Source organism: Impatiens glandulifera, chromosome 1 (assembly GCF_907164915.1).
Source record: "Impatiens glandulifera chromosome 1, dImpGla2.1, whole genome shotgun sequence".
NCBI lineage: Eukaryota > Viridiplantae > Streptophyta > Magnoliopsida > Ericales > Balsaminaceae > Impatiens > Impatiens glandulifera.
Window position 1 is genome coordinate 136714996 of NC_061862.1, and position 12889 is coordinate 136727884.

The 12889-nt window shown below is 35.6% G+C and overlaps 2 protein-coding genes across 2 annotated transcripts; both read left to right on the forward strand.

Moving 5' to 3' along the window:
- Window positions 1-8582: 8582 nt before the first annotated feature.
- Window positions 8583-9646, forward strand: LOC124939515 (UPF0481 protein At3g47200-like). Its single transcript, XM_047479984.1, has one exon. It carries the CDS (start codon window positions 8605-8607, stop codon window positions 9586-9588), a length of 984 nt encoding a protein of 327 aa, XP_047335940.1. The 5' UTR covers window positions 8583-8604; the 3' UTR covers window positions 9589-9646.
- Window positions 9647-11743: 2097 nt separating this feature from the next.
- Window positions 11744-12183, forward strand: LOC124944598 (stress-response A/B barrel domain-containing protein HS1-like). The gene is made up of 2 exons (XM_047484900.1): window positions 11744-11871; window positions 12006-12183. Exons 1-2 carry the CDS (start codon window positions 11744-11746, stop codon window positions 12181-12183), a joined length of 306 nt encoding a protein of 101 aa, XP_047340856.1.
- Window positions 12184-12889: the final 706 nt, after the last annotated feature.

The window sequence follows — 12889 nt, forward strand, 5'->3', positions numbered from 1 at the left end:
GGTGGCTACATCTTTCAACCAATTCTCTAATTGAACCAACAACTCATCATCAAATTTTTGAAGGGGATTGATAGTTAATGGATCATTTGTCTTTGACTGTTTTGACAAAGAAGGGTTGGTGTAGTCTTCATCTTTCTTCTGCTTCCTCACTCTTTTTTTTTTGAACTACTCCTTTAGGTGGAGTGTTGTATAATTGGAAATCATCATCATCCTTCCCATCCTTGACCTTATTCTTCTTATCCTTCCCATCCTTCGAATCCTTCTCCACCTTCTTAACCTTGACCTTGACTTTATTCTTCTCATCCTTGGCATCTTTCTCAACCTTGACCTTATCCTTCTTTTTCTCAATTATTTCTTGCATCATATCGGATAGCAACATCTCTCCACCATCCACCTTCACATAATTCTCAATCTTACCACCATCCACTTTCACATCATTCTCAATCTCACCACCATCCACTTTCACATCATTCTCAATCTCCCCACCATCCACCTTCACAACATCCACACTCTCCTCCACCTTTACCACACTCTCCTCCACCTTTACATCCACACTCTCCTTTACATCTACACTCTCCACCACCTTCACAGCATCCACACTATCCTCCACCTTTACATCCATACTCTCCTCCACCTTCACAGCATCCACACTCTCCTCCACCTTCACAACATCAACACTATCTTCCACCTTCCCATCCTTCAACTCCAATTCCTACAAAAATAGAACAACATTGTGGTCAGCGTTTACTTCCCGAAATAACATTTGACTTCACTAAGTATAAATTACCTCAGTTTTATCCTTTGCATCCATACTCTCCTCCACCTTTCCATCCTTCATCTCCATCTCATTCGTCTTCATCTCCTCCTCCTTCCCTTCCTGTAAAAATAGAACAACATTGTGGTCAGTTATGAACAACAATCGTTAAGTACTTAACGAAACGATAAGTACTTAATGAAACGCTAAGTACTTAACGATTTGTTAAGTATTTATCGTTTCGTTAAGTACTTAACGAAACGATAAGTACTTATCATTTCGTTAAGTACTTAACGAAATAATAAGTACTTAACGAATCGTTAAGTTTTATTATCTTACCTCAGTCTTGTCCTTCTTGTCCAATTTACTCTTCTTCTTCTTCTTCTTCTCATCCTCCATATTATCTAATTTGGCTATTAACATGGCCATCCTTTGGTTGGATTTGTCTAATAACTGTTCGGACATACTAACAACCAACTTCTTAATATAAGCCTTGTGATGTGCTTGAGTTTCTTCGTAAGCTTCTTTCATCTCTTTGAGCTCCTCCTTCACCTCTTTGATGAGCTCCTCCTTCAGCGCTTTTACCTCCTCCTTCAGCTCTTCACATTTACATCCAACAGAAGATGTTGGAGGTAATCCATGACTAGTCGTGGATGGGGGACTAGGAATGTTGGCAGGACTCGATTCATAAGCAAGCTTCCTCTTCAGGTTTACTACTTCTTTGAGATTAACTACAGCCTTTCTCTTCCGGGTGTTTGGTTTAGAAGTAGGTTCTTCATGTTCATCGTCATGTTCACTTTCCTCTTCATCATAATCCTCTTTCACTAACTTCTCTTCTGTAAATCCCTCAAAAAATCATCAGTTGACTCATCTATTTGTTCAAAGTCCTCACCACTATATAACCTCTTCTCCATGGAGGACTCTTCCATCTCAGTCAGATCTGTGGTCTCAAGGGCAGACTTTATCTCGATCAAGGTGTTCTTCCTGTTGGAATGTGTTACGTGCGGCTCATCAAAAACCTCGGCCCTAAAATATTTTATTCATCCGTCTCTCGGCCCAAGTGTCTATACGGGCCCGTTTATGTTTTTTATGGAATAATTCTGTTTTGTTTACTTTCTCTTTTATCTTTCTTTGAAACCGAATTCTGTTATGTTGGAAGTAGTTGTAACCGAATACTTTTGGGTAAACCAGCCTCATTAAATGGTGATGCCCACCCCACTTTTTGGGGGCTATGAATGGATATTTTGGAACTTGGTGTTTAAGTTATCTCTCGGCCCTCCTCCCCTTCTTGGACCGCTAGGTGTAAACTAGTGGTATTTCTCCCCTCCCCCTCGGCTCTTCTCTCCCTAACCTCGAATTCTCCTCTAATTCTATGTCCGCTACGCTAGAGTGTTGAATTCCATCATCGGTCCCGAACATCAAGAACCCGTTTCTTGAATTAAAGAACTTGAAAGGCTCGGCCATAATTAAAACTCCTAACATCTTGGTATCAGAGCTGGCCGATTCTCAACATGGTAGAAACTCGCCAGCAATCGGAAATGGAAGCGCTCAAGTCCCTGATTGAAAACTTATCCCAACAAACAGCAGCAATGCAAGCTGCCATAGACCGTAGATTTGATGTTGCTGAAGAAAGAATGTCGGCCCTTGAAAGCGGGGCATCTGGAAACGTGCAAGAACCCCGCCACAGACCCTATGATGATAATTCTTGCCACGGAACTTCACCATTTAGTCCCCCGCACCCTGGCCAGAACCGCGATCAACACTATGCTCCTCCTACTCGGCTAACTAAGGTCGATTTTCCTCGGTTTGATGGGTCCGATGTCGATGGCTGGCTAATTTCTGCCGAGCAATTTTTCAGAGTGGACAAGACTAATGATGCCACTAAATTAGAAATCGCCCCCATTCATTTTTCTGGAGAAGCAAGAATGTGGTACGGGTCATATCTTCAAAACCGAAATCATATGGAGGCCCTATCTTGGGCCGTGTTCAAGAGAGACCTTATGACTCAATTCGGGCCATCTATACATGATACACCAATGAGACAGCTAATGAATTTAAAACAGGTTGGGTCGGTTCAAGAATATAACCTCCGGTACATGTCGATCTCTCAAAAGTTATTACATATGCCAAGGGACTACGTCATTGATTGTTATTTGTTCGGTCTAAGGGAAGAGATTGCGAACTGCATCAGGTTGCGATTTCCAGATTCTTTAAACGAAGCAATGGCCATGGCTAAAGTCCAAGAAGCAACATATCGGTCCTTAATGAGCAGTGGTAACTTGTACAGCGCTGAAGCCTCATTGCTGCCCACGCCATCCAATATCAACACAACCGGGCCGAGCACCAATACTGACTTCAAGAATTCATCATATGGGTCCTCTTCAAATGCAAACTAGGGCCATGTTAAGCAATTAGACTCAGCCTCAATGGATGAAAAGCGAAAGAAGGGTCTATGCTATTCTTGCAATGAAAAATGGCAACCAAACCATAGGTGTAAATCAAAGTTATTCATGGTTTCGGCCAATCAAGAAGATCAAGAACCTGACCAAGAACCTGTTTTGGATGATTTACCTTCATTGCTCGGCTCAAGGGATGAACCAGCCATATCCTTACATACCCTGACCGGGTCTAAAGCCTTCCAAACGCTCTAGATTCTTGGCAAAGTTGGGAACCTTCCGGTGGTGATCTTGATCGATACAGGCAGCACCCACAATTTTATCAATAGCAGGATTTTGGAGAAAATAAACCACAAAAGCATAGCAACCCAGGTACAATCGGTTAGAGTGGTTGATGGATCTAATGTTTTATGTTCTAGTGTTTGCAAGGACTTGAAGTGGTCGATGGAAGGCAATGAATACCAAACAGAAATGAAGGCAATTTCCATGGACGGTTATGATATTGTGTTGGGAATTGAATGGCTGATTACTCTAGGCCCGTCTTCTTGGGACTTTGAAAAGTTGACCCTATCCTATGATAAGCAAGACAGAACCACGGTCCTAAAAGGGATTCCTCGGTCGCAGGCCAGTTTAATGCATGGAAACCAGCTGGAAAAGACCTTAGATGAATATATTGTTGCTGCCAAAATGCAAGTAAAGAGTAAGCCCGAAGGCCAAACTGTTTCACTAGCTGCAATGACTTTGGAAGATATTCCTAATGATCTAATTAGAAGATATGGCTCGTTCGATGCTGCTGTTATGCTGGTTCGGGAAAAAGACTTGGCCTAGATTTTTGAGCCAAGTATGGAGTTTAATCGAAGTTGGAAGAAACTATTTTTGCATCAGGCGCTGGGGACATTGCAGCAACCAAGGCCAGCTCTAAACACTGAAAAACTCGACCTTGGGTGCACAGAAATTCCAGAAAGGGGCGGAGTGGCAAGCGCCCCGGCAGCGCAAAGGACCGCAAGGACCCGGCCAGTTCCACTACTGAAGCGATTCTGCCGAAAGTTTTTCGTGAAAATACGGTCTTATGCTGCGACCTTTGCTGAATGTGCCGAAGCCGACCGAAGCAATAGTTTTGAAGTTGAAGATGCATATTAGAGGCTGATCAGTCCATGTTCTTTTCGTCGAGGGCGACGAACCTCGAAGGGGGGGGATTATGTTACGTGCGGCTCATCAAAAACCTCGGCCCTAAAATATTTTATTCATCCGTCTCTCGTCCCAAGTGTCTATACGGGCCCGTTTATGTTTTTTATGGAATAATTCTGTTTTGTTTACTTTCTCTTTTATCTTTCTTTGAAACCGAATTCTGTTATGTTGGAAGTAGTTGTAACCGAATACTTTTGGGTAAACCAGCCTCTTTAAATGGTGATGCCCACCCCACTTTTTGGGGCTATGAATGGATATTTTGGAACTTGGTGTTTAAGTTATCTCTCGGCCCTCCTCCCCTTCTTGGACCGCTAGGTGTAAACTAGTGGTATTTCTCCCCTCCCCCTCGGCTCCTCTCTCCCTAACCTCGAATTCTCCTCTAATTCTATGTCCGCTGCGCTAGAGTGTTGAATTCCATCATCGGTCCCGAACATCAAGAACCCGTTTCTTGAATTAAAGAACTTGAAAGGCTCGGCCATAATTAAAACTCCTAACAGAATGATAGACTAACAACCTTGGGCGTAGAGGATCATTAAGCTCATTCTTTCTGGAAAATTTAGGGACAAAGCTTTTGATGACCTCATATGTCCACACTTGAAATGCCAGTGCAAACCCATAAATATTATAAGCAAAAGGAGCATAAGGATCATCACTAATTTTCTTCTTCTGATAATATTTGTGACTGAGATGTCTCATGTTCTTGTTCAAACCCTTGAGGGTGGCTCTAAAAGTCACCTTCCCCCAAGGAAATCGGAGGAAACTTTCCTCGTCTTCGACCATGTGGAGGATTTTTGAAAATACCACCCTCCTTGGGTCAAATGAAAATAGGTACTGACAAATTAGGCATACCAGCCCCATCTTCCATGCATCTTCCTTATCTCTGTATTTCAAAAAAGCAGTCTCCAACTCTTGCATTATTACACTCATCTTCCCTTTAAAATATTTTACCGATAGAGGTGGACAACCTCGGCATTGTTCTTTGTTCACCTCCGGAAACCTTCCGAAGTTTAGGCCCGTCACCAAGGCGTACTCTTTCATACCAAATACAAGTTTTTGTCCATTAATATTGAAAGTTATCTCCTTGGAGTTTGAGCTTACCCTCCTAAGCAACATGTGATGTACAATAGTTCCTAAGAACTGCAACACTGGTGCTTAGAATATATATCTGAATTGGGTATTATACACCTTCTCCACAAGATCAATTTCCTCAAACTTCATAACAATCTTCTTCAGGTAGAGGGCGTTTTTCCAAGAAATTCGACCAGAAACTCAGGAACTGTGGTTTCTGCCATCTACAAAAGGAACAACAACAAAAATGTAAGAACAAATACATAAACCATCGCAAACCATAGGTACTTAGCGTTTCGTTAAGTACTTAGAGTTTCGTTAAGTACTTAGCGTTTCGTTAATTACTTAGCGTTTCGTTAAGTACTTCCCGTTTCGCGAAGTACTAAGCGTTTCGTTAAGTACTTAGCGTTTTGTTAAATACTTCGTGAAACCCTAATATGGGATATGCCCATTGATAAACCATGATCATTAAACTTGGAAAAAAAACCTAAACCTAAAGCAATAACCAATAACCAAAAACAAGCGAAAACCCTAAACCTAAACAAATAAACAGAAACAACCAAACCCTAAAACTTAACATGCAAATATGAAAACCCATAACCAAAAAAAGACATGCAACAACTAAAAAAATAATCATACCTGAGATTAATGAAGAGACGGTTAGAGAGAGAGGACACGAGGTGGTAGAAGACGGGCAGATCGACCTTGGCAAGGAGGAGTTCAGTGAAGAGACGAAGAGACATTTATAGAGAGAGAAGACTCGAGAGGATAGAAGAGGGAAAATGAAAGAAATGAATGCAGAAAGGTTTTTTTAAAATATAAGGTATAGCGCGTGCAGGAACGCGCCCTTCTTCCACTTCATACGCGCGCCTCTTCGACTTCCGACGCGCGCATGCAGAAACGCTAAGTGCCTAGCGAAATGCTAAGTGCCTAGCGAAATGCTAAGTGCGTAGCGAAACGCTAAGTACTAGCGGAAACAATATCATCTGCAAATATCATCATCGACAAAAAACAATAAGATGAAGAAACTAATGAACCAATATGAACAAATATGAACCAATATGAACCAATATTAACTAATATTAACCAATATGAACCAATATGAACCAATATGAACCAATATTAACCGATATGAACAGATTTAGGGTTAGAGTTTCATTAAGAAGAACATAAATCGTTTGAAATGAAGATAATAGACAATAAGAATATAAATTAATTTAGGATTTTAGATGGAGATACTGGAAACATGAAAATAAAACGATTTGGGTTAGGGTTAGGGTTTCAAATCAAGATCTACAAATAAGAACATAAATCTGTATTATAAACATTGATTCAGGGATGAGGTTTCTTATCTTTGTAGATTCAGGTGATAGTCGTCGTCCCCGTAGTCGTCGTCGCCGAAGTTCTCGCCGTCGCCGAAGTTTTCGCCTACGCCGCCGACAAAATTATAGAGATAGGAAACCTTGAGAGAGAAACAAAATGAGGGAAATGAAAAAATTTGAGTATATATATTCACACAGTTTCATTTCGTGAAACGCGAACTTCCTTCGCGTTACGCGAAAAGGGTAATTTCGTCCAAAAAAATTAAGTGGTCATCAGATCAATTTTAATTATCGGTGACCACGGACGCAAATGCTCCAATCTTTAGGGTTATTTAGTCCAATTTCCCTTGCATGCTGCTTAATTAAATATAAATGATACAGAAATATAACAACTAATTAACATTAATATAATGAATTTACATTATTTAATGTTAATGTAAAAATCAATACATAAATAAATAGAATTAATATAATTCTTAGTTAAGATAACATCATATTATTATAGTATATTTATAGGCTGAATTGATTTAATTATCTATTTGATAATTTTGCAATTGTATTTGTATATTAATTAAAATCCCGTTTGGATTGATTTGATACAATTGTATTATCACAACATATTTTTTCAATATAAAACAAAACTTTTCAACTCTGTTATGATTTTACTTTTTTGAAACACACCCAGCTAAACTTTATTTTTTAATAGTATTCTCATTTCTATATAATAAATGCAATCATTTAATAATTTACTAAGTTAATTCAAGTTATAAGTTATAAGAATAATCTAAAAGAGATCAAATATGACGAATTTGATTCTTAATTTAAATAATGTCACAAAAATGTAAGATGTTATAACAATTGTAAGTTTTAACATGTATAAATCATTTTTTTACTATTATAAATTTATTTTAAAATTGTTATGACAAGTTACCACCAACAAGTTAATGTAGCGCCAAGAAGTGAATTAATCATCTAAATAAGAAAAAACTTTTAGAGTAATAACATTACAAAAGAAATAAAATAAGCAACATTAAACATAAATGATCAACATGATATATTTTGAAAACATAATCATTTTATCAATATAAGTTCTTGAAAACTATAATTAACGAGTTTCCGTAAATTGACACCGAATCGAAATCATCTTAGACAAAACTATATCTAACCAAAAAAAATCAAAAATAGTATTAAAAAATAAATCTTATATAACCAGGGAAAGTGTAGGATTGCAATGTTTTGGTCCAATTAATAATTAGAAAAATAGCATACAGAATAACAGAAATAGTGACAAGATTTAGCGATGGTTTATTGTTAGTGTCAGTTTTGATAAAAAAAAATGTAGGGGCTGTCAATTGACAATTATATGGAAATAGAGACGGGTTTTAGATACAATTTAATTAAAGTTGACTTTTTTGATTATTTGATCAGGATCCTAAAATAACAATAATTTAATGGTTTCACTACAAATTTAAGGACTCTTTGATAATTCAGTTCTTATTTTAATTGCATTTTTGATGATCCATATTGTCATTATTAGTTGTTGATGTCAAAGCTATCTTCATCATTCAACATTTAGTCTATATTTCCAATTATCATCATGGATGCAGAAATATCAATGGAAGCTCGTGAGGATATTACAGACCAATTAGATTATGAAATATCAATGGAAGCTTGTGAGGCTATTACAGATCAATTTGATCATGGTCATGACCAACAGTTAGAGGTAATCAAATTCATTAAAAGTGTTCTTTGATTTATTTTTGGATGGTTCATAATGGTTAATTAATCAAAGAGTGTCAATCTCATAATTCAGATAGTAGAAGAGATGAGTCAAGAAAATGAAACGGAGACTGAAAATGAAACGGTGACCGAACGTATGGATCAAATGGTATCAAATTTAACTCCCATACACCCGGAAAGATGCATCTTCAGGGTTCCCGAGGTATTGCGGGATGGAAACGAGGAGTTCTACGAGCCGAAGGTGATCTCCATCGGCCCTTATCACCAAGGAAAACCTGGCCTAAATTCTATGGAAGAGCACAAGATTCGTTACCTACGAACTATTCTCCAAAGAACAGGTAACCAGAGTGTGGACTGCTTTGTCCAAGCCGTCCTGCCGCATGAAGAGAAAGTGAGAAAATGTTACGCGGAGAGTATAGACTATCTTTCGAGTGATGAACTAGTCCAAATTCTGGTGTTGGATGGATGCTTCATTATTGAGCTTTTTACTAGGTATCAGATGATAGGATCTGGCATGATTGATGACGACCCGGTGATTAACTCCATTGTCTTGTTAGTTGCGTTGTGGAAAGACATGTTATTAATTGAGAACCAGATTCCATTTTTCATTCTTGAAATCTTGTTTAACACTATTCATCCTGATCTCTCTAACGTTAACGAACTCAAACGTCAAACCTTATTCTTCTTTTATAGCAGGCTTACACATTATTCTTGGCCTCCCGGTGATATTGTTCAATTTCTGAGTAAGAACATATTCATCATTGATGAAAGTTTTATAAAGGAACGGATGACCCAAGACACAGAGCAATTAATTAGCCAAAATGTATATCATTTGCTGGACATTATCCACAAGGCTATATGCTTCAGATTCAAAGAAAGCCCGTCGACTCCTTCTCTACCACAAATTGAAAGGGAGTTTGTGAAGTCGGCCACAAAGATCAAGGAAGCCAATGTTAGGTTGAATGCGTCCTCATCATCCCAAAAAACAAGCATATTTGACATAACATTTAAGGATGGAGAGTTGAAGATACCAAATTTGGGTATAGATGATGCTTCTGAGACTGAGATTCTAAACTTAATTGCTTTTGAGTTGTGTCAACCAAACCAGATGAAGAGGTAATGTACCCATGATTATCATAAACTCAAGACAAATTTGTTATATCATATATATTCTTCTATTTATATACAGATTATTTTGTGATTACGTGTCGTTCATGGATCATCTCATTGCCTCATCCGATGATGTGGATTTGCTTACACATCATCGCATCTTCGACAACAAAATAATAGATTCCAACTTCGTGGATAATATGTTTAGGAAGTTAACGAGGAACATTGTAACATCGAATCCTTATACTTATTCTAAAATTACGAAAGACTTGAATGAGTATTGTGAGCGCCCTTGGAACAAATGGAGCGCAAGCCTAAAGCAAAAATACTTCAATACCCCTTGGGCAATCATATCTGTTATAGCCGCTTTGGTGCTACTTGGCTTGACTATCGCACAAACAGTGTTTTCCATCATTTTTAGGTGATAGATCACACCTCGAGTGAGGGTTAAGTTTGATGTATTTATAATATCTTATTTTGTATAAGTTACAAGTGATTATTAAGTTTGATGTATTTGTAATATCTTATTTTGTTTATTTTGTGTGATTTATGATACTCTAGGCAATTTTTTAAGTTTGATGTATTTGTGATGTCTTATTTGGTGTAAAAGCTTATCCTTTCATTTTAAGGATAAAAAGATACTTCAAATAAATAAAATACCATATAAACAAATAATTGCTCACACAATTCTAAAAATTGAATGATTAATTAAGTGAAATAAATTTATTCTAAATTCTTATTATAGAAGCTAGTTGTAGCACACTAATATATTCATCATAATGTTTTTTTGGAAAATAGTTATTTATTAAATTCGCCTATAGGTAAAGTTAACCAATCAAAAGTTATTTTAAAAAGCTAAATGTCAAAACAAGACCTATATATCACCAAGTTAGTTGGAAACCATCATTATTTTAGATCTTCATTAGTATTATGATTTACATCCTCTTATCGATTCAGTTTTATTGACAAGTTTTCTTTAAATCAATCAACTAGTTTTCTAGTCTTGCAAAAACCGCCAGCAATGAAATTTGACTCAATGAAATTTAACTCACTAACTCTCTAAAATTACCTTCACCACATATCACATGAACATCCATATTTCTTCAGAAGATGTAATGTATTTTCTTAATCTAAATTGTGATCTAGGCATAGAAAATTATGTTAGGACAAAATAAGTGATAAATATCAAATTTGAATCGACTAATACTCTCATCTATCATCTGTTTTATGACTAGAAATCTTAGTCAATATCTCGTACATAATTTGACAATTCAATTATTTCCTCTTAATTTGTACATCTTGAAATCAACTTATATTTTTCTTCACTTCACTAGTCATCCTCTTCTTATTATTTGATATATTGTGGGTAAACTAGAAATGTGTCAATATTTTTTCATCTGTCAAATCTATGATATCTTACAAAAGTTGAAATATAGTTAAAGTTGAATTTATCTAGAGAATAAAAGGTATAGTAGATAAAATCAGTGCAATATTTCTCCAACAAGAACAAATTCTTCCTTTCCAAACTTCAATCTTTTAAACTTCAGAAATTGATTAAAATGAAGATGACTGTCTTCACAATAAGAAAATGGCCAACAAGAAAATCAAAAAACAATTGTCATACCTTCAATAAGAAGATGGTCAACAAGATACATATTTGGTTGTAATTTTAATTTTTATAATTTTCTTATAATTGTAATACTTGTAAATTAATTTATAATATATAAAAATATTATTGAAAATTAATTTCTCATAAAAATAAAAATAATAATATATTACTACACCATATTATTCAGATCTATTATATAATTATATATTAATTATGAGAATATTATTATAATCATATAATATAATAATATTTCAACAAATGTATATGCCAAGAAATGGCCAACAAGAAAATCACAAAGAATATCACAAGTACCAATTAGGATTATATATATTCTTAACCTGCAAGTTGATTTGGGAAAATATATATATATATATATATATATATATATATATATATATATATATATATATATATATATATATATATATATATATATATATATATATATATATATATATATATATATATATATATATATATATATATATATATATATATATATAATGATGATGAAACAAGATCAAACCAAGCAGAAAATTAAGAGAAGGGACATACAATGGAATTGGTGAAGCACATCTTACTGGCTAAGTTCAAGGAAAGTGTTTCTGAAGATGAGATCCAACAACTTATCAAGGGCTATGCCAATCTTGTTGATCTAATCGAACCCATGAAGGCTTTCCACTGGTCAACTCCTCAACCACAATTAAACTATTTCATTAGCTAGAATCGTGATTATTTTAAGTCACTAACTTATATTCACCATATCTTTAATAGGTTTAATTTACAAATGTTGTTTTTTCTCTTATTTGAATTTATAGGGGGAAGGATGTGAGTATTGAGAACATGCATCAAGGATTCACCTATGTGTTTGAGTCAAGCTTTGAGAGCACGAAAGGGATTGAAGAGTACATTAATCATCCCGCACATGTTGAGTTTGCCAGCATTTTCCTCCCTTCTCTGGATAAAGCACTCATCATTGACTACAAGCCCACCTAGCTAACTCAGTACTCTTCGGGTCATCGACTATCTTTCTCATGTTCCTTCTCTTTTTCTTTTTCTTTTTCTGTTTTTTGCTATTCCTGCTATGTATTGGCATACTTTATAATATATTCTATTCAATAATTATGAATAATGTGTTAAACTTGTTTGTGAATGAGATGTTTTATTTGTTTACTATTTTGATTAATTCAATGATAATTCATGTCAAGTTATTTTGGTTTTTGTTTGCATTATGAATGAATAATGCGACATTCACTATCGAAAATGAAATAATAAAATTAAGCTTTGTCATTTTCAAAACATAAAACTTAATTCGTGAATGTTTATTAAGATGATAAGGAAAATTTTATCGAGAAATAAAATGATTAGGACAATTTTATTTATTAACAATATAATAATTGTTAAAATGAAATGCAAAATATGACGCAATTAATAAAGAATGGAAACAAATTTAACGTGGTTCACCGAGATAAATTTTAGTTACTTTTACTCAGAAGAGAGATTATTATTAAGGAGATATGAACAAATAATATATCATGATAGGCTAGGGTCATGACACAAGTTTATATAACACCTGGTCCTCTAAAACCTTAACAAATACATAACTAGGACCTGAAACAATGTTCACAAGGTAGAGATTTCGACTTTTTAAAGTGTCCGACTACACCTTTAATTAAGTCTCACCTTTAAAGAGTCTCCAATA